The sequence below is a fragment of the Hyperolius riggenbachi genome, chromosome 5 (genome assembly GCF_040937935.1).
Source record: "Hyperolius riggenbachi isolate aHypRig1 chromosome 5, aHypRig1.pri, whole genome shotgun sequence".
In the NCBI taxonomy this organism is placed as follows: Eukaryota; Metazoa; Chordata; class Amphibia; order Anura; family Hyperoliidae; genus Hyperolius; species Hyperolius riggenbachi.
The window spans coordinates 5,912,688-5,934,151 of record NC_090650.1 but is presented as its reverse complement, the minus strand read 5'-3'; the positions used below and the strand labels follow the sequence as shown (position 1 = coordinate 5,934,151).

Sequence of the window (21,464 nt, the reverse complement as noted above, 5' to 3'; positions counted from 1 at the left end):
TGCCATTATTTTATCTACTATATGTCCTTGATAAAGGGAGTTCTGTATGGCCTCAAAACAAGTGTTTCTCTCCCCGTACATCTCCACATTATAGTTTCCAGATACCAACCCAACCGCAATCTCCGTTCTGCACATGACCTCCTTCTGCTCTCTTCTAGAATCACCTCCTTGCATTCACGTATATAAGACTTCTCATGTGCATCACCCCTCCTCTGGAATCTTCTTCCAATACACATCCGCCACTCTCAAACCTTTGAACTCTTAAAAGGACTTCCGAGGCGAAATCTCTAATCTATTTTTTACTCACCCGGGGTTTACCTCTTCTGCTGCCAGTCAAAAGGTTATAACTGGAATCTGATTGGTTGCACAACCTCCTTATGAGCGGCACTCACCTTGGTGGTCCATAGTTTGACCGTCCAATCGAAGGAGGATGTCAGGAAGAGATGTGAGAAGTCGACGGAGCCCACCGCACTGTGGCAGTTGATGCCGGTGATGGGGCCCTGGTGGCCCTCGAACACTTCGCTGATGCCAGCCTTGCTGCGGGCACAAACACAACGCAGGTTATTTTCTACACACCTAAACATAAGCTCACTATAATCATGCATGAGCGCTGCACAAACAGTCCATCAATATGTTTAATGTTATTAATAATAATCATCTGCTCATCTCAGTCTGCGTCCGCTATACATTCCCAAACTGCTTTACTGCTCTAGTCCGGGATCTGTGCTTTGTGCTGGACTAGTTTTCTCTACAGGCAGCCCAGGGAGTTTCCTCTTCCTGCAGGAGTAACCAGCTGCACAGGGCAGTCACAATTGTGACTTGTTTTCCACACCTGCACACACTCAGCCAGCAGGGGAAGGAGCAAAGCAAGTTACTTTGGGGGTGCGCGGTGCTCAGGGCCGAGAGCCAAAGTTGGACACCATAAAGATGAACAGATAGGAGTACACAGTACAATCTATTGGTCACGATAAGCGCTTATCGTGACCTTTAGACTATACTGTGTACTCCTATCTGTTTATGGCCTGAGGAAGCAGGAATATACCCATGATACGCGTTGCAGTTTTGTTTGGAGTATATAAATAAACCTGTTGTTATAAAAACCTGACAGTATCCTGTCTGCTTCGGGGAGGCGAGTCCACCACCACCTCCTGAGGGATTTTGAGCTTTTTATCATCTTTTATCCTGCTGGCGCCTCTGTTCCCCTTTACATTACCAATAACCACCCCTGGTGGAGGGGTCAATCCTTATCTATTTTTTACTTATCTACAGAGAGCGACTTTTAATCCTGAGTGAGGACAGATCTAATCTTCTCACCTGCCTGTACAGTGGTTACCTAGGAGGTAACCCACACTTGTGAGTATATATATTATATACTTTTCATACTACTTCACTTGTTTTGCATACTACACTATATTGGGCTCTCGGTATTCCCTCTCTTTAAAGTTGGACACCGTCATAGCATAGCACCAATGCTATTATGCGTAATTCGTGATCCGGCGATCGTCAGACTGCAAATTACATCTCCCACCGAGCTGCTACACCCACAGTGGGAATAGTACCGTATATACTCGCATACAAGCAGAAACACATATAAGCCGAGGTGCCCACTTTCCCTCAGAAACCAGGAAAAAGTGACTCACGTATAAGCCCCCTCTACAATATAACCCTCATACAGCTGTGTTTGAAGAAGCCACTAGATGGCGTCATAGATATGAGACACACAGGAAGAATCCCCGATCATTGCACCACTGACATGTTGCTTGCACGCTCCTCTCCACAAGGCAGGGGACACAGGTAGTCTTGAGCAAAGCACTCTGCATAGCATGTTGCAGGGGATGGGGGACACAGCAGGGAGTCAGGGGACACAGGTAGTCTTGAGCAGAGCACTCTGCACACCATGCTGCAGGGGATGGGGGGGGGGGGGGACACAGCAGGGAGTCAGGGGACACAGGTAGTCTTGAGCAAAGCACTCTGCATAGCATGTTGCAGGGGATGGGGGGAACGGACACAGCAGGGAGCCAGCTGGGAAGATCAGGATCACTAGTGCACAATCCTTATGCTCCTCAGCCAGTAACAAGACCTGCTCCACCATCCGTTCTGCTCCACTGACCCATATATAAGCCGAAGAGGTACATTTGTTGTACTGAATAATTAGTCTTATACGCGAGTATATAAGGTATTTATCGCTGCAGGGGAGTTTAGCGCCATACGGCTCGCCCTGCGCCCAACTCACCGACGGCCATACAATATGATGCTCTGCAGCGGGGTCGCGGGCTCTCTCTGTGGAGTGCCCTTTATAAGTGTGTGTGGGGGGGAGGGGATTACGGGTTCACTGTAGGGGGAGCCTGAAGTAAACCTGCAAACCCCATAATAATGAATGACATATTTCAAAGGTTACTTACAAAGAAAGCTATGTCTAGAGACCAAGCATAAATGTCTCCTGGAAACATATTTACTGATTGTTTTGGCTGACATTTTATGCCAGTATACGAATGTGCTGATCTCTCTGCCTAACAATGCTTGTACACTGAGCCTTTGAGAACGCGCAAGAGCACAAAATGGTCGGCAGGCTCATTTGTACCCCTCAGACACCACCCCACAGCTTTCTAGAGATGGTAATGTAAATGTACTAGTTTATTGTACATGGCGCATGAATAAGCAAATGGTGGAATGGTGATAGCAGAGGATATTTCACACTAACAAAGCATTCTGTCCATCACTTCGATTTGTTTACTAAAAGGTTTTCATTCTCCAGTCTAGTCTCTATTATTTCTCTATTCACATCTGATTGGATCCCCATAACCCAGATCTCAGATGTACTGACACACACTGACACACTGGAAAATATTCTGACCATTGCTATCATCCACATCCCCTCTTAGCTTCGAGTCCACCTGCAGAGTGGCCAAGGGAAAATTCTCACCCCAAACGATCATGAAAGAGGAGATTTGTGTGTATGCACATCCAGGCTCAACCGTTAAAGGGAACCTAAATGGAGAAGGATATGGATTTTTCCTTTTAAAATAATACCAGTTTCCTGACTCTCCTGCTGATCCTGTGTCTCTAATACTTTCAGCCACAGCCCCTGAACAAGCATGCAGCAGATCAGGTGCTCTGACTGAAGTCAGACTGGATTAGCTGCATGCTAGTTTCAGGTCTGTGATTCAGTCACTACAGCAACCAAAGATCAGCAGGACTGCCAGGCAACTGGTACTGTTTAAAAGGAACTATCCATATCCCTCTCAGTTTAGGTTCCCTTTAACTCAGGTTCCCTGAGGAAAGGTAATTTCCACATCAGAGCTGCCTGGGTTTGTGATCTGTGCGTCCGCACCTCAGGGCACCCTGTACCCTCTGTGTCCTGACAGCATTTACATTAATGACGGACAGACTTTAAAGCATGGCGGGGAATATACAGATGGCAGGGAACATAATGTTGGCTTTTTGATCCGGGGAGCTATTTTGTCACATGGAAGCTTTTAAAAACCTCGGATCACAGCAACAGTGCAATTATCCCGGAGCCAAGCCATACTCAGCCTTTCCTAATGGATCTGGTAGGTCGGAGAAATGATATTTAATGGCTCTTACAACACTCCGGCCGTCATTTACTAAGGAGAGGGAGTGACTGTTCGGTCGCTCATCATAGTGCTGCCACAGGTACCTGGGCAAGACAACCAAAAGGGCGAGCTATCACCCAACCAAAAGGGCGAGCCCGAACTATTCACAACCAAAAGGGCGAGCTATCACAAAACCAAAAGGGCGAGCTATCACACAACCAAAAGGGCGAGCTATCACCCAACCAAAAGGGCGAGCCCGAACTATTCACAACCAAAAGGGCGAGCTATCACACAACCAAAAGGGCGAGCTATCACATAACCAAAAGGGCGAGCTATCACCCAACCAAAAGGGGGCGCTATCACCCAACCAAAAGGGCGAGCTATCACACAACCAAAAGGGCGAGCTATCACACAACCAAAAGGGCGAGCTATCACACAACCAAAAGGGCGAGCTATCACACAACCAAAAGGGCGAGCTATCACACAACCAAAAGGGCGAGCTATCACACAACCAAAAGGGCGAGCTATCACACAACCAAAAGGGCGAGCTATCACACAACCAAAAGGGCGAGCTATCACACAACCAAAAGGGCGAGCTATCACCCAACCAAAAGGGCGAGTTATCATGCAACCAAAACGGCGAGCTATCACACAACCAAAAGGGCGAGCTATCACACAACCAAAAGGGCGAGCTATCACACAACCGAAAGGGCGAGCTATCACACAACCAAAAGTGCGAGCTATCACACAACCAAAAGGATGAGCTATCACCTAACCAAAAGGGCGAGCTATCACACAACCAAAAGGGCGAGCTATCACCCAACCAAAAGGGCGAGCTATCACACAACCAGAAGGACGAGCTATCACACAACCAAAAGGGCGAGCTATCACACAACCAAAAGGGCGAGCTATCACATACCCAAAATGGCGAGCTAACACACAACCAAAAGGGCGAGCTATCACATGACCAAAAGGGCGAGCTATCACACGACCAAAAGGGCGAGCTATCACACAACCAAAAGGGCGAGCTATCACACAACCAAAAGGGCGAGCTATCACACAACCAAAAGGGCGAGCTATCACATACCCAAAAGGCCGAGCTATCACACAACCAAAAGGGCGAGCTATCACACAACCAAAAGGGCGAGCTATCACACAACCAAAAGGGCGAGCTATCACATACCCAAAAGGCCGAGCTATCACACAACCAAAAGGGCGCGCTATCACACAACCAAAAGGGCGAGCTATCACCCAACCAAAAGGGCGAGCTATCACACAACCAAAAGGGCGAGCTATCACACAACCAAAAGGGCGAGCTATCACACAACCAAAAGGGCGAGCTATCACACAACCAGAAGGACGAGCTATCACACAACCAAAATGGCGAGCTATCACACAACCAGAAGGACGAACTATCACACAACCAAAAGGGCGAGCTATTATACAACCAAAAGGGCGAGCTATCACACAACCAAAAGTGCGAGCTATCACACAACCAAAAGGGCAAGTTATCACACAACCAAAAGGGCGAGCTATCACCCAACCAAAAGGGCGAGTTATCACGCAACCAAAAGGGCGAGCTATTATACAACCAAAAGGGCGAGCTATCACCCAACCAAAAGGGCGAGTTATCACGCAACCAAAAGGGCGAGCTATCACACAACCAAAAGGGCGAGCTATTATACAACCAAAAGGCAGAGCTATCACACAACCAAAAGGGCGAGCTATCACACAACCAAAAGGGCGAGCTATCACACAACCAAAAGGGCGAGCTATCACATACCCAAAAGGCCGAGCTATCACACAACCAAAAGGGCGAGCGATCACCCAACCAAAAGGGCGAACTATCACACAACCAAAAGGGCGAACTATCACACAACCAAAAGGGCGAGCTATCACATACCCAAAAGGCCGAGCTATCACACAACCAAAAGGGCGAGCTATCACCCAACCAAAAGGACGAGCTATCACACAACCAAAAGGGCGAGCTATCACACAACCAAAAGGGCGAGCTATCACACAACCAAAAGGGCGAGCTATCACACAACCAAAAGGGCGAGCTATCACACAACCAAAAGGGCGAGCTATCACACAACCAAAAGGGCGAGCTATCACACAACCAAAAGGGCGAGCTATTATACAACCAAAAGGGCGAGCTATCACACAACCAAAAGGGCGAGCTATCACACAACCAAAAGGACGAGCTATCACACAACCAAAAGGGCGAGCTATCTCCCAACCAAAAGGGCGAGTTATCACACAACCAAAAGGGCGAGCTATCACATACCCAAAAGGCCGAGCTATCACACAACCAAAAGGGCGAGCTATCACACAACCAAAAGGGCGAGCTACCACACAACCAAAAGGGCGAGCTATCACACAACCAAAAGGGCGAGCTATCACCCAACCAAAAGGGCGAGCTATCACCCAACCAAAAGGGCGAGCTATCACACAACCAAAAGGACGAGCTATCACACAACCAAAAGGGCGAGCTATCACACAACCAAAAGGGCGAGCTATCACACAACCAAAAGGGCGAGCTATTATACAACCAAAAGGGCGAGCTATCACACAACCAAAAGGGCGAGTTATCACACAACCAAAAGGGTGGGCTATCACACAACCAAAAGGGCGAGTTATCACACAACCAAAAGGGCGAGCTATCACACAACCAAAAGGGCGACTTATCACACAACCAAAAGGGCGAGCTATCACACAACCAAAAGGGCGAGCTATCACACAACCAAAAGGGCGAGCTATCACACAACCAAAAGGGCGAGCTATCATACAACCAAAAGGGCGAGCTATCACACAACCAAAAGGGCGAGCTATCACACAACCAAAAGGGCGAGCTATCACACAACCAAAAGGGCGAGTTATCATGCAACCAAAACGGCGAGCTATCACACAACCAAAAGGGTGAGCTATCACACAACCAAAAGGGCGAGCTATCACACAACCGAAAGGGCGAGCTATCACACAACCGAAAGGGCGAGCTATCACACAACCAAAAGGGCGAGCTATCACACAACCAAAAGGGCGAGCTATCACACAACCAAAAGGGCGAGTTATCACGCAACCAAAAGGGCGAGCTATCACACAACCAAAAGGGCGAGCTATTATACAACCAAAAGGCAGAGCTATCACACAACCAAAAGGGCGAGCTATCACACAACCAAAAGGGCGAGCTATCACACAACCAAAAGGGCGAGCTATCACACAACCAAAAGGGCGAGTTATCATGCAACCAAAACGGCGAGCTATCACACAACCAAAAGGGTGAGCTATCACACAACCAAAAGGGCGAGCTATCACACAACCGAAAGGGCGAGCTATCACACAACCGAAAGGGCGAGCTATCACACAACCAAAAGGGCGAGCTATCACACAACCAAAAGGGCGAGCTATCACCCAACCAAAAGGGCGAGCTATTACACAACCAAAAGGGCGGGCTATCACACAACCAAAAGGGCGTGTTATCACACAACCAAAAGGGCGAGCTATCACACGACCAAAAGGGTGAGCAATCACACGACCAAAAGGGTGAGCTATTACATGACCAAAAGGGCGAGCTATCACATGACCAAAAGGGTGAGCTATCACCCAACCAAAAGGGCGAGCTATCACCCAACCAAAAGGGCGAGCTATCACCCAACCAAAAGGGCGAGCTATCACACAACCAAAAGGGCGAGCTATCACACAACCAAAAGGGCGGGCTAGCACACAACCAAAAGGGCGAGCTATCACACAACCAAAAGGACGAGCTATCACCCAACCAAAAGGGTAAATCACAGAACCAAAAGGGTGAGTTATCACACAACCAAAAGGGCGAGTCACACAACCAAAAGGGTGAGGTATCACACAACCAAAAGGGCGAGCTATCACATGACCAAAAGGGCGAGCTATCACACGAGCAAAAGGGCGAGCTATCACACGAGCAAAAGGGCGAGCTATCACACAACCAAAAGGGTGAGCTATCACACGACCAAAAGGGCGAGCTATCACATGACCAAAAGGGCGAGCTATCACACAACCAAAAGGGCGAGCTATCCCCCAACCAAAAGGGCGAGCTATCACATGACCAAAAGGGCGAGCTATCACATGACCAAAAGGGCGAGCTATCACACGAGCAAAAGGGCGAGCTATCACACGAGCAAAAGGGCGAGCTATCACACAACCAAAAGGGTGAGCTATCACACGACCAAAAGGGCGAGCTATCACATGACCAAAAGGGCGAGCTATCACACAACCAAAAGGGCGAGCTATCCCCCAACCAAAAGGGCGAGCTATCACCCAACCAAAAGGGCGAGCTAAGACACAACCAAAAGGCCGAGCTATCACATGACCAAAAGGGCGAGCTATCACACAACCAAAAGGGCGAGCTATCACACAACCAAAAGGGCGAGCTATCACACAACCAAAAGGACGAGCTATCACACAACCAAAAGGACGAGCTAGCACACAACCAAAAGGGCGAGCTATCACACAACCAAAAGGACGAGCTATCACACAACCAAAAGGGCGAGCTATCACACAACCAAAAGGGCGAGCTATCACACAACCAAAAGGGCGAGCTATCACACAACCGAAAGGGCGAACTATCAAACAACCAAAAGGGCGAGCTATCACATGACCAAAAGGGCGAGCTATCACCCAACCTAAAGGGCGAGCTATCACCCAACCAAAAGAGCGAGCGATCACCCAACCAAAAGGGCGGGCTATCACCCAACCAAAAGGGCGGACTATCACACAACCAAAAGGGCGAGCTATCACCCAACCAAAAGTGCGGGCTATCACACAACCAAAAGGGCGAGCTATCACATGACCAAAAGGGCGAGCTATCACACAACCAAAAGGGCGAGCTATCACCCAACCAAAAGAGCGAGCTATCACCCAACCAAAAGAGCGAGCGATCACCCAACCAAATGGGCGTGTTATCACACAACCAAAAGGGCAAGTCACACAACCAAAAGGGCGAGCTATCACACAACCAAAAGGGCGAGCTATCACACAACCAAAAGAGCGAGCGATCATCCAACCAAAAGGGCAAGTCACACAACCAGAAGGGCGCGCTATCACACAATCAGAATGGGGCGCTATCACACAACCAAAAGGACGAGCTATCACACAACCAGAAGGGCGCACTATCACACAATCAGAAGGGGGCGCTATCACACAACCAAAAGGGCGTGCTATCACACAACCAGAAGGGCGAGCTATCACACAACCGGAAGGGCGAGCTATCACACAACCGGAAGGGCGAGCTATCACACAACCAAAAGGGTGAGCTATCACACAACCAAAAGGGTGAGCAATTACACCACCCATGTTCCCTTGTTTTTATACAACATCAGCCATTGCCCTGTCCAGATGGCAGCCTGCACCCACAATAAATATGCAGAGGCTGAGCAGTGCAGTAGGTGTCACTATGAGGGAGAAGGCACACCATAAAAAATAACCATGGATGTAATAAATATAAGATGGCTTACACCTCTAAGAAGGGGCAATGCCAATATAAGAAAGAAATTTTAATAATCAGACATGAAAACAGATCAAATAAAGCAGTGTCTGGGTAGCCAAGGTGCAGAGCTTGGAGCGCCTAAAAAAAACCTTTTTCCTCTATACCTTGGCTACCCAGACACTGCTTTATTTGATCTGAGGAAGCAGACTGTGCTCCGCGAAATGTGTTATAGTTTTTGTGCCCGATTATTAAAATGTCTTTCTTATATTGGTGTCATGATTGCGGTATTTAAAATAGGGACAATTCACTTCTCTGCTTCCAAGTTTCATTAACCCCTCATCCCTTTTGCTAATTGATATAATCCATAGATTGCAGATACGGGGCTCCACCTTTTGAGCACTACCAGCCCACATGGCCCATACCAACATCTTATGTTTGGGGAGGAGGGGGAGCTACTCTGGGTGGAGCTGATAATAAAATCTAGGAGCCTGCTAATAATAATTAGGTGGGCTCCCAGTTGTCCATTCCCCGGTATAATCAGTGGTTCAGCCCATTCCTCACCACGTACTGAAGGTATTATTGAGATCACACGATGGGCCAAATTTACTATCTTAAAGGACAACTGAAGTGAGAAGAATATGGAAGCTGCCTGATTTATTTTCTGTTAAAGGGGCACTATGGTGAAAAATTTTTAAATGTAAAATATGTGCAAACATAAACAAATAAGAAGTATGTTTTTTTCCAGAGTAAAATGAGCCATAAATTACTTTTCTCCTATGTTGCTGTCACTTACAGTAGGTTGTAGAAATCTGACAGAAGTGACAGGTTTTGGACTAGTCCATCTCTTTATAGGGGGTTCTCAGAAAAGCTTTTATTCTTTATAAAGATGTTCCCTAAAAGGGATTTAAACAAAGATGCTGGGAAGCTTCCCTGCTCGCTACAGTTTTTTCGGCAGTTGGACAGAGCAACTGCCATTCACTAAGTGCTTTTGAAAATAAATACATCTCTGAGAATCCCCTATAAAGAGATGGACTAGTCCAAAACCTGTCGCTTCTGTCAGATTTCTACTGCCTACTGTAAGTGACGGCAACATAGGAGAAAAAGTAATTTATGGCTCATTTTACTCTGGAAAAAATTTACTTTTTATTTGTCTATGTTTGCACATATTTTAAAGTTTAAATTTTTTTTGCCATAGTGCCACTTTAAACCAGTTGCCAAACAGCCCTGCTGATCTATTTGGCTGCAGTAGTGTCTGAATCACACACCTGAAACAAGCATGCAGCTAATCCAGTCAGACTTCAGTCAGAGCATCTGATCTGCATGCTTGTTCAGGGGCTATGGATAAAAGTATTAGAGGCAGAGGATCAGCACGGCTGCCAGGCAACTGGTAATGTTTAAAAGCAAATAAATATGGCAGCCTCCATATCCCACTCGTTACAGTTGTCCTTTAACCATTTAAGCCTTCTGGATGTAGAAACTAGGTCCAGAAGGCCATGTGCGCGTGCACGCGCGCTCCCGGCTGCGGATCGTTAGCCTAGGAATCAATTCATCAGGACATGGTGCTCGATAATTGATTTCTCTCCCCGGCAGAAAAAGCGACTGCTTCTCCCGGAAGCCTCGCTTTTTCTGCCTCTTACGTCCCCCTTCGTTGCACTAAGCGTACATGTTACGCTAATGGCCCATACTCATGAGGGACAAAAGTGGCCTGTCGACAGCACACGTGAGCGTGTGCGTGACAGGCCGGCAACAGCTCGTCGCCAGGTCCCTCCGCATACACACGGCGGAGGGGCCTGGCAACTCATGCGGCGGAAGCTGTCGCTGTTGCGCCTCCCCCCGCCGGAAGCCCAATGGATTATAATCTTGTTGCTGTCGCTAGTCCGCGTACTCACGCGGACTAGCGACAGTTGCGGCGGAGTTGCGGTGGCGACTGTCGCCAGGCGATTGACCACGCCAATCGCCTGGCGACATCAGCGACGGGCGACAGTTCGGGGTGCGCGCCCCGGCAACACCGCATACTCACGGGCGACCTGTCGCCGCAACACGCGCGCGCCGCATGTTGCGGCGACAATTGTAGCCCGTGAGTATGGGCCATTAGAGTGACGTCATGTAAACAAACTCAGGGTTGCCATCTTGTGGCCAAAAAGTAAAACTACATCTACATATAAAAAAAAATAAACACATATTTACATAAAAAATTACTATTTACATCCCACCCTCCCAAAAATACCCAAATAAAATGTTTAATAAAAGAAAAAAAACCAAAACATTACATTAAAAAAAAAAACACGTAATTATTTACCTAAGGGTCTAAACTTTTTAAATATCAATGTAAAGATGAAATATTTCTATTTTTTTTTTTATTATAAGCTTGTAAATAGTGATGGAGCAAAACGGAAAAAATGCACTTTTATTTCCAAATAAAATATTGTCGCTATACATTGTGATAGGGACATAATTTAAACGGTGTAATAACCGGGAATATTAGGCAAATACAATACGTAGGTTTTAATTATGGAGGCATGTATTATTTTAAAACTATGATGGCCGAAAACTGAGAAATAATGATTTTTTTTCATTTTTTTTCTTATTCTTCCTGTTAAAATGCATTTACAGTAAAGTGGCTCTTAGTAAAATGTACTCCCCAAGGACAGCCTAATTGGTATCGGAAAAGACAAGATATAGATCAGTTCATTGTGATAAGTAATGATAAAGTTATAGGCTAATGTATGGGAGGAGATAATTGCTCAGATGCATAATGTGAAAACGACTGAAGGCTGAAGTGGTTAAAGGTAATGTCAATTGAAAATATAAAAACAAAAACCAGATACTCACTTAAAGAGAAACCGTAACCAAGAATTAATCCCAATCAGCAGCTGATACCCCCTTTCCCATGAAAAATCTTTCCCTCTTCACAAACGGATCATCAGGGGGCGCTGTATGGCTGATATTGTGGTGAAACCCCGCCCACAGTGTGATATAAGGACCATGGTTCTGACATCACACTGTGGGAGCCTTGTTGCATTGTGTGAAATAACAGCTGTTTCCAACTGCCAAAAAAGCAAGCAGCAGCTACTTCCACTGACATCACCTGCCAGCAGTAAAAATGTCACCATGTGATAATTGTCAGAATGTAAATCAGGAAGAGGAAAGATTTTACAATGGGCAAACACTGACTAAATCATTTATACATAATTATTGTAAAAAATTAAGCCCTTTTTTATTACATTATTTTCACTGGAGTTCCTCTTTAAGGAGAAGTAAAGCTCTAGGTCCTATAGAGACTTCCTGTTCTCCTCACGGTCCCCTCATTCCAGCCATGTCATCCCGCTTGAATCCCCTGACGCGGGAGGCTTTGGAGGTCTTCAGGAGCTCGAGTGCTGAAAAAGATCGGGTCACTCGTCTTCATGAGCACTCGGGCACCCAAGATTTCTGAAGCCTCCCGTAGTGGCACAGAGCAGATACTGCTACCTAGGGTGACATCGCTGGAACGCAGGGACCGGGAGAGTAATGGGAAGAAGCATCTATAGGACCCAGAACCTTCTGTCTCCTTAGGTAAATATCTCTCTTTTTTCATCTTATTTTGACTTCACATTCACTTTAAAGAAACTTTGTAACAAAAAAAAAACATCCCCTGGGGGGTACTCACCTCGGGAGGGGGAAGCCTCAGGGTCCCAATGATGCTCCCCCCTCCTCTGTAGCTGCAGGCAGTCCAGCGCTGGCTCCCCCGAAGTCTCCGGCAATCCTCCCCCGACAAGCCTGATAAGCGCTGATATATTTACCTTCCCTGGCTCCAGCGGAGGGCGCTGTTTCGACTCTCAGCCCAGAGATAGGCAGAAATAGCCGATCTACTTCGGGTCCACTCTACTACGCAGGTTCAGGACCCGCTCTACTACCACCTGCGGGCCGACAGCGATCAGCTGTTTCTGCCTATCTCCGATCACAGAGCCTATACTGCGCCTGCGCTGGAGCCGGGAAGGTAAATACAGTATTTACGTCCACGCTGTTCGGAGGGGCCCAGCGAGACCGCCGTGGGACCGAGGAGGACGGGGGAAGCCTCGATCGGATCCGGAGGCTTCCCCCACCCCAGGTGAGTACCCCCCCAGGGAAATTTTTTTAGTCACAGGTTTTCTTTAAAGTGAACCTGAGATGACATAAACGTTATGGAACATTAGTGAAGACACTTCCCTGTCTGGCCACATTACCGGTTTACCTGATCACAGCAGAGAAACATACACTTCCAATTTATAATCACGATGCAGATTTCTGCGTACCTCCCGTGGCGGCAGGCAGTGTACACCGTCCCCTCCTCACTTCCTACTACAAAGTTATTGACGTCTCCCGTAGGGAAGGCCATTCCGGTAACGGCCACCGGCTTAGACTTATTGTAGACAAGCTCCATACTTTCCTGGAGGAAAACAAAAACGAGATTTCAGATTGTGAAGCTGAACGTTGGCTGCCGATCTGTTCAATGTGATAGTGTGAATGGTCAGAGGAACGCCAAGATCAAGGCCAACGGCCGTCACCTCCTAACTGGTACCTCCCATGTGACAATGGCCTGGCATCTCAGGTGGCCTCATAGAACCTGAAGAGCAAAACTACATTGTCACACTTTAAAGTGAACCTCCAGACTAAAAATCTACTCAGCAGCACTGAAAAGGCTTGATGTTTCTTTAACAGTTTCACAGCATCAGAACTTTATGTTTTTCTTACCTAAGCCTCATTTTTAGCTGCACAGAAGAAAACTGCCCGGGCATTTTCCCCTGATGCTGTGCAAAGCATGATGAGATTTCTGATGCTGCTGTTCTTCTTCTGCTGTTTTGGCGCAAAATTTTTATTTTTTTTATTTTGAATTTGAGATTTGAAGCCTGGCGTGCACAACTGTGAGGGGTGATCAGGACACAGGACAATTGGAAGATGGCTGCCCCCATGAAATCACAAACATTTGCCTGTTCTTTTAAAACAGGGTTATTACCTATCTATTTTAATTAACATAACTAATGTAACTTAATGACAGTATGTTAGTTTAGGCTGAAGTTCCCCTTTAAGGACTTCAGTCTATAGCAAATTCTGAAACCAAATTCACTGTTTCTCTTTTTTTAATTTCCGTTACCACTATCTACCCCTGGCTGCTACTAATAACTGTCTGGCACACAGGTGTGGATCCTCAGTCCTCCAGGCCATTGCCATGCCAGGAAGGAATTTTTCCCCCATAACGGACGGCGTTGGACATTACTGCTACAGGGGGCTAGGAATGGTCGGAATGCCAATTTCCGATTCCGCGGTAAATCCGCATTCCGTCATGTACCAATTACCGATTCCGCTTTCCGCTACCAATTTCCGCATTCCAATGCGGAATTTCCGCCGGAAATCGCGGAAATTCTGCCCAAATTTAACATCGATTTTCTAAAAAACTATAAGGTCTTTTTGAAAACTTTTTTTTGCATCTTGTTCAGAAGATTCTGTTTAATAAACCCTGAAAATTTGGTGCTTCTAGGACTTACGGGGGCTTTGCTATTAACCGCTAAAGTCGGCGGATTTTTACTGTAATGTAAAATGCAGAAAACGGGCAGATGCAGATTTTCTGCATTTTACATTACAGTAAAAATCCGCCGACTTTAGCGGTTAATAGCAAAGCCCCCGTAAGTCCTAGAAGCACCAAATTTATTAAACTGAATCTTGTGAACAAGATGCAAAAAAAAGTTTTCAAAAAGACCTTATAGTTTTTGAGAAAATCGATGTGGCTGGATGGTGTACTGGTTAAGGGCTCTGCCTCTGACATGGGAGACCTGGGTTCGAATCTCGGCTCTGCCTGTTCAGTAAGCCAGTAATTCAGTAAGGAGTTCATTGGGCGAGATTCCCTAACACTGCTACTGCCTACTGAGTGCGCTCTAGTGGCTGCCTCGCAAGCGCTTTGAGTCCGACAGGAGAAAGGCGCTATACAAATACTGCAATTATTATTATTATTATTAAAGTCGGGTGAAATTTCCGCGATTTCCGGCGGAAACCACTTACGGCACTTGCATTACCGATTTCCGCATTCCGATGCGGAAATGCAATTTTCGATTGGAATTTCGGAAATTGCATTTCCGCGGAATCCGAATGAGCATCCCTACAGGGGGCCAGTAGAAGCTCCAGGTAAGTGTCTGTTTTTATTTTCAACACCCCCCCCCCCCAGAGAACCCCTTTAAGGCTAATTGGCCCAGGCCTTGTAGGGTTTTTCTCCTTCCCTTGGATCAGCAGTGATATGTGCGGTTCAGGATGGTGTTTTTCTGCTCGTTTTTTTCTGGTTGAACTTGATGGACGGGTGTCTTTTTTCAACTAAACTAGCTATGTGTTTAGAATTGTATTTTGACAACCGACAGACCTATAGCCAGTCTCCCCCCCCCCCCATGTAATGTGCCCCCTCCCCCACCGAGATCGTGGTGATCGGGAGGCTGCTCACCTATCTCTGCCTCCTCTAGCATCTTCTCGGCATTGCTGGGGTAGCTCTTCCCCGTCTCACGCGCTGACGTCACGCATATGAGAGGGGTCACAGAGTACAGACGCCCCTGGTGGCAGAGAGGAGGCACTACAGGACATGTGCGGTGGATAGGTGGATAAACAAGCTGCTTCAAACAGCAACACAGACCAATGGGACGATGATATTATTTGGGGGGGGGAGGGGGGAGTTATTGGGTTATTAATGCTGAAATGTATTGGAAATCTGTCTGCAGTGTGTGGCCGGTAGTAGGTCCCCCTCTGATCAGAGTGAGATCTATCAGATGGTGGATCTGGGCGTGTGTATCATTGCACCGTGTGTAGTTTGGATGCAGAGAGTCGGCTTTACCTGCGCTGGGTAATTAGAGATGAGCTGAAATTTTCGAAATTTCGAACTGCTTTTATTACGAATGCGAAATTTAACATTACGACCCAAATTCGTAATTTCGTAATTAATTTTCAAATCGTAATTTACAATTTCGTAATCGAAATTTCACTCCCGTAATGACGAATTTCGTGTCTCCAACCGAAATTTTACTTTTTCAGGTTTGTAAGGGTTTCTATCCCTCTAGATGCCTAAAATGAATAGCACAGCCAGCCTCCTCTCTCCCTCTCTCTCTCCAGAGATCTGTAGTATTTCAAAACCATACTCACATTCATGACATGTCCAGGGATCAAACCCAGGCCAACCACATGGAAGACAGCTATGCTCACCACCATACCACCAAACACACACTAAATAGACTGCTAACCTAAATCTTACTTGTAGACAGTCATATGAGACACATGCTGGGTGCAGGGCTTTGTGATTGGACCATGGACCATGCGATAGAGTGAGGTGCAAAAATGAAATCATGCCTAGCAGAGGATGGTTTCACAATGCTAAATGCTAGGCTGGCTGTGGTGCAATTGGTTAGTGCGTCTGGCTGGTAACAGCAAGGTTACAGGTTCGATTCCATCCAGGCATGTCTTTTCCTTTTGCGTTCAACAGTTGTCCAAACAGAGCCAACAGAGCCCCAGATAGCCATGTAGAGTTAGGTCACAGCTAGCCTGGCTGTGGTGCAATTGGTTAGTGTGTCTGGCTGGTAACAGCAAGGTTACAGGTTTGATTCCATCCAGGCATGTCTTTTCCTTTTGCGTGCGCGCGCTGCGCCATTGAACCCCATGGGGTATTTTGCGTGCGTAAAACTTTACGCATGCAAAACTTTGTGCTCGGTGTTTGGACAACTGTTGAACTCAAAAGGAAAAGACATGCCTGGATGGAATCGAACCTGTAACCTTGCTGTTACCAGCCAGACACACTAACCAATTGCACCACAGCCAGGCTAGCTGTGACCTAACTCTACATGGCTATCTGGGGCTCTGTTGGCTCTGTTTGGACAACTGTTGAACGCAAAAGGAAAAGACATGCCTGGATGGAATCGAACCTGTAACCTTGCTGTTACCAGCCAGACACACTAACCAATTGCACCACAGCCAGGCTAGCAGTGACCTAACTCTACATGGCTATCTGGGGCTCTGTTGGCTCTGTTTGGACAACTGTTGAACGCAAAAGGAAAAGACATGCCTGGATGGAATTGAACCTGTAACCTTGCTGTTACCAGCCAGACACACTAACCAATTGCACCACAGCCAGGCTAGCTGTGACCTAACTCTACATGGCTATCTGGGGCTCTGTTGGCTCTGTTTGGACAACTGTTGAACGCAAAAGGAAAAGACATGCCTGGATGGAATTGAACCTGTAACCTTGCTGTTACCAGCCAGACACACTAACCAATTGCACCACAGCCAGCCTAGCATTTAGCACTGTGAAACCATCCTCTGCTAGGCATGATTTCATTTTTGCACCTCACTCTATCGCATGGTCCAATCACAAAGCCCTGCACCCAGCATGTGTCTCATATGACTGTCTACAAGTAAGATTTAGGTTAGCAGTTTATTTAGTGTGTGTTTGGTGGTATGGTGGTGAGCATAGCTGTCTTCCATGTGGTTGGCCTGGGTTTGATCCCTGGACATGTCATGAATGTGAGTATGGTTTTGAAATACTACAAATCTCTGGGGAGAGAGAGGGAGAGGGAGAGGGAGAGGGAGAGGGAGAGAGGGAGGAGGAGGTTGGTTGTTCATTTTAGGCATCTAGAGGGATAGAAACCTTTGTAAACTTTAAAATACTAAATTTCGTAATCGTAATTACGAAAATTTGCGTAATTTGCGAAAATTACGAAATTTCGATTACTGCTAAAATCGTAATTGTAGTAATTTCGCGAAATTTCGGAAATTCGTAATTAGGTCATTACGCTCATCTCTATGGGTAATCTCGGGGAATCATTCTGCCTCCTGATTACCTACTTATCTCCTTAGTACATATAATTCCAGGTCTTGCTGGGCCTGAATAAGGCCTCTTGCACACTGCAAGTGATTCCGATTCAGATTCCGCTTTTTAATCAGTTTTTACATCCGATTCAGATTCCGATTTGCAGTTTGCTCCCTGCACACTGCAAATCAGAATCTGAATCGGATGTAAAAACTGATTAAAAAGCGGAATCTGAATCGGAATCGCTTGCAGTGTGCAAGAGGCCTTAGAGTGATTTTAACATTATTTTGGCTGTGAGGCTATAGTCTTAATTAACAGCACAGCCTATGGCGGTGTCCAAATCGTGAGCTGCACGGCACGAGCGGGTGCTGAAATCACCCGACTTGTTATCTGGGGGCTATCGACTAGTGTGTGGCCACCTTAAGTGAAGCTAATCAGAATGTTAGGAGAATTTTGCTCAGCAGTAAGTTCTGTTACCCGTCAGTGATGTAAGTTTAAAGGAGAACTGTAGTGAGAGGGATAGGGAGGCTGCCATATTTATTTCCTTTTAAGCAATACCAGTTGCCTGGCTGTCCTGCTGATCCTTTGCCTCTGATACTTTCAGCCAAAGCCCCTGAACAAGCATGCAGCAGATCAGGTGTTCTGACTGAAGTGTGACTTGATTAGCTGCTTGCGTGTCTCTGGTGTGCGATTCAGACCAGGGCCGGGTTTTCCATAAGGCAATGTAGGCACGTGCTTACAGGCACCTTATGTGGAAGAGGCAGCCCGCTCTTCAGATCACTGACCTCAGGAGCTTACACCCTAATGCTTGTCTCACGTGACTAAGGATAAGATGAGCCAGTGATTAGATCTAGTGTAAGATTCTAAGCACAGTAAGTGACATAAGGCAGGAATTAGAGGTCAGAATATTTTTACTTGGGGGGGGGGTGTTCAGGGGCGGAGCTTAGGGCGCCAGAACACCTGTGCCTACAGGCTTCTGAGTTGTAAATCTGGCCCTGATTCAGACACTACTGCAGCCAAAGAGATCACAGGGCCGCCAGACAACTGGTATTGTATAACAGGAAATAAATATGGCAGCCTCCATATCCCTCTCACTTCAGGTAATGCCTGGGTTGTGGTCCTCTTTAGACGTTGGTATATCCCCGGCATAGAGGTGTCGGCATGCAGCGTGTCCTCGGTCCCCGGTGTAGAACTTTTCTCGTTAGCAGGAAGTTGAACTTTCCTCTCTGCAGACACGTGTTGCGGCCGGTAATAGGCAGCTTCCATTAGCACATTAGGCAGAGTGTTGTCGTGGGGTTAGAGTCGGTACCCACCTGCGGGGCTGAGAGCATATCCAGACTCCAGGAGCACAATCTGCCATCCGTGGAGACGGTAATCAGGTTGTGCGCGTTCTGCGTTCCCACCACGTTCACGCAGTAGATGGGATGCTGCGGAGAGACGAGGAGAACGATTTAACACTCGGGTGGTCTGCGGCTTTTCGGAAAGGAACATGTTATTCTGCAGAAAACTAATATTTAATCTGTAAAATATAGTGCTGTTATCAGAGCGTTTCTGCTGCCCGCCATTCCCAGATCCAAACGTCTTACAGCGCACCTCGAAAATAAAAAAAACCATGCCAGCTATGGATGGAAATAGGTTGGGGTTCTTACTGCTGTCTTAGACCCCTCTGGTGTATTTTAGATCTGGGGTGTCAAACTCAAATACAAAGTGGGCCGAAATTGTACACAGGGACCTAGTCGCAGGCCAACCTTAAAGAGAAACTCCAACCAAGAATTGAACTTTATCCCAATCAGTAGCTGATACCCCCTTTTACATGAGAAATAGAATGATTTTCACAAACAGACCATCAGGGGGCGCTGTGTGACTGATTTTGTGCTGAAACCACTCCCACTAGAGGCTCTGAATACCGCGGTACTCCTGGCAAACTGCCACAATGTAACAATGTTCACAGACAGGAAATGGCTGTTTAGAGCTGTCTAACAGCCAGAACAGCTAGAAACAGCTACATAACATGCCCACAGTAACAATGTCACCATGTAATACATGTCAGAATGTGAATCTGATAGAGGAAAGATTTTACAATGAGCAAACACTGACTAAATCATTTATACATAATTATGGTAAAAAATGAAGCACTTTTTTTACTACATTATTTTCACTGGAGTTCCTCTTTAATGTCTACTGGCCACCGTCCTCCCTTATAAGGTTCCCAGGTGTCTAATGGCCCCCCTCCCACCACTATTATGCAGTTCCCTGGTGTCTAGTGGCCCTCCTTCCCCTATACAGTTCCCTGGTGTTTAGTACTTTCCTCCTCCCTCCCCCATGTTAGGCTTCCCTGGTGGTCTACAGTAGGCCAAACATAATGCAAAATGAAGAAACCACTTGAGGGCCAAATGTAATGGCTCTGAGGGCCAGATTTGGCCCGTGGGCCGGAGTTTGACATGTAAGCTTTAGATGTATTGCACAAATTAAAATCGTTCAATAAACAAAATGTTGTACATTGCTAATTTATGCATACTAGCCAACCCGCGTCGTAGCATACGCCGCATCTATCTAATAGAGTACGTGCCTCAACCTTGAAGCAAGAAGAAGAAGTAGGCTTTCCATGAGAAAATGTATGCGTGCTCAAACACCAAGTTTAACCCTAGCAAGTCTGGCTTTGCAAATCCGGCCTAATTGGCTATTCATGAGGCAATGCTCATGCAAATATGCATTTGCTTTCACATGCCAAACTATGCAGGGTCAAAAAACTGCAAAGTGCTCTCTCACTGCCTGGGAACCACAGCGGCACCCCGGAGTGGGAGGCTGGGTGGCGCAGCCGCCCCCCCCCCCCCCAAGCGTGGCCAGCGCTGGGGAGAGCCGTCCGCACCCACCTCCTATTATTAAAAACAGCCACTTACCTTAACGTCCATTAGGTTCTGCTACATGCGCATTAATTTTCTCATGGAAAGCATTTTGTGCAGTTTGTATCCTTTGGAGGCAGGTGGTGGATGGCTTGCTCCGGTGGTGTGAGCCTTGGAGTGAGTGCGCCTGTCCTCCCCCCCCCCCCCCCTCTGGAGTGCTGTATGTGAGCCAGCCCTGAGCTCTAAAGCTCGGGGTGACCCATGCTTCTCTCCTTTCTCATGTGGTGCCCCCAAATTAATGCGCATGTAGCAGAACGCAATGGACGTTAAGGTAAGTGCCTGTTTTTAATATTGGGAGGTGGGTGCAGACGGCTCTCCACGGCGCTGGCCACACTTGGGGGGGTCATCCACGCCACCCAGCCTCCCCCTCCGGGGTGCCGCTATGGTTTCCAGGCAGTGAGAGAGCCTGGGACCCTGCGGTCCCCCCAGTTGTATAAAAAGGGGGCATTGGGAATCCTCCCCGTGGCGCTCCTGGAGGCCTGGAGCACACCAAAAACCGCTAGCAGATCCGCAAAATGCTAGCAGATTTTGAAACGCTTTTTCTTATTTTTCTGTAGCATTTCACCTAGCATTTTGCGGTTTTGTAAAGCGTTTTTGGTGTAGTAGATTTCATATATTGTTACAGTAAAGCTGTTACTGAACAGCTTCTGTAACAAAAACGCCTGCATAACCGCTCTGAACTGCCGTTTTTCAGAGCTGTTTGCGTTTTTCCTATACTTTACATTGGAGGCAGAAACGCCTCCGCAATCCAAAAAAAT

The 21,464-nt window shown here is 47.0% G+C and overlaps 1 protein-coding gene across 9 annotated transcripts in view; it reads right to left on the bottom strand.

The window, feature by feature from the left end:
- DYNC1I1 (dynein cytoplasmic 1 intermediate chain 1) overlaps positions 1-21,464 on the bottom strand; it is a 540,798-nt gene that overhangs the window by 145,528 nt on the left and 373,806 nt on the right. For all 9 annotated transcript variants that reach the window (XM_068235055.1, XM_068235054.1, XM_068235053.1 and 6 more), the window contains 3 exons: positions 19,117-19,230; positions 13,287-13,420; positions 393-537 (listed from right to left, as the gene is read on the bottom strand). In XM_068235055.1, the coding sequence (XP_068091156.1) occupies positions 393-537; positions 13,287-13,420; positions 19,117-19,230 (393 nt within the window). The remainder of the gene's footprint in view (positions 1-392; positions 538-13,286; positions 13,421-19,116; positions 19,231-21,464) is intronic.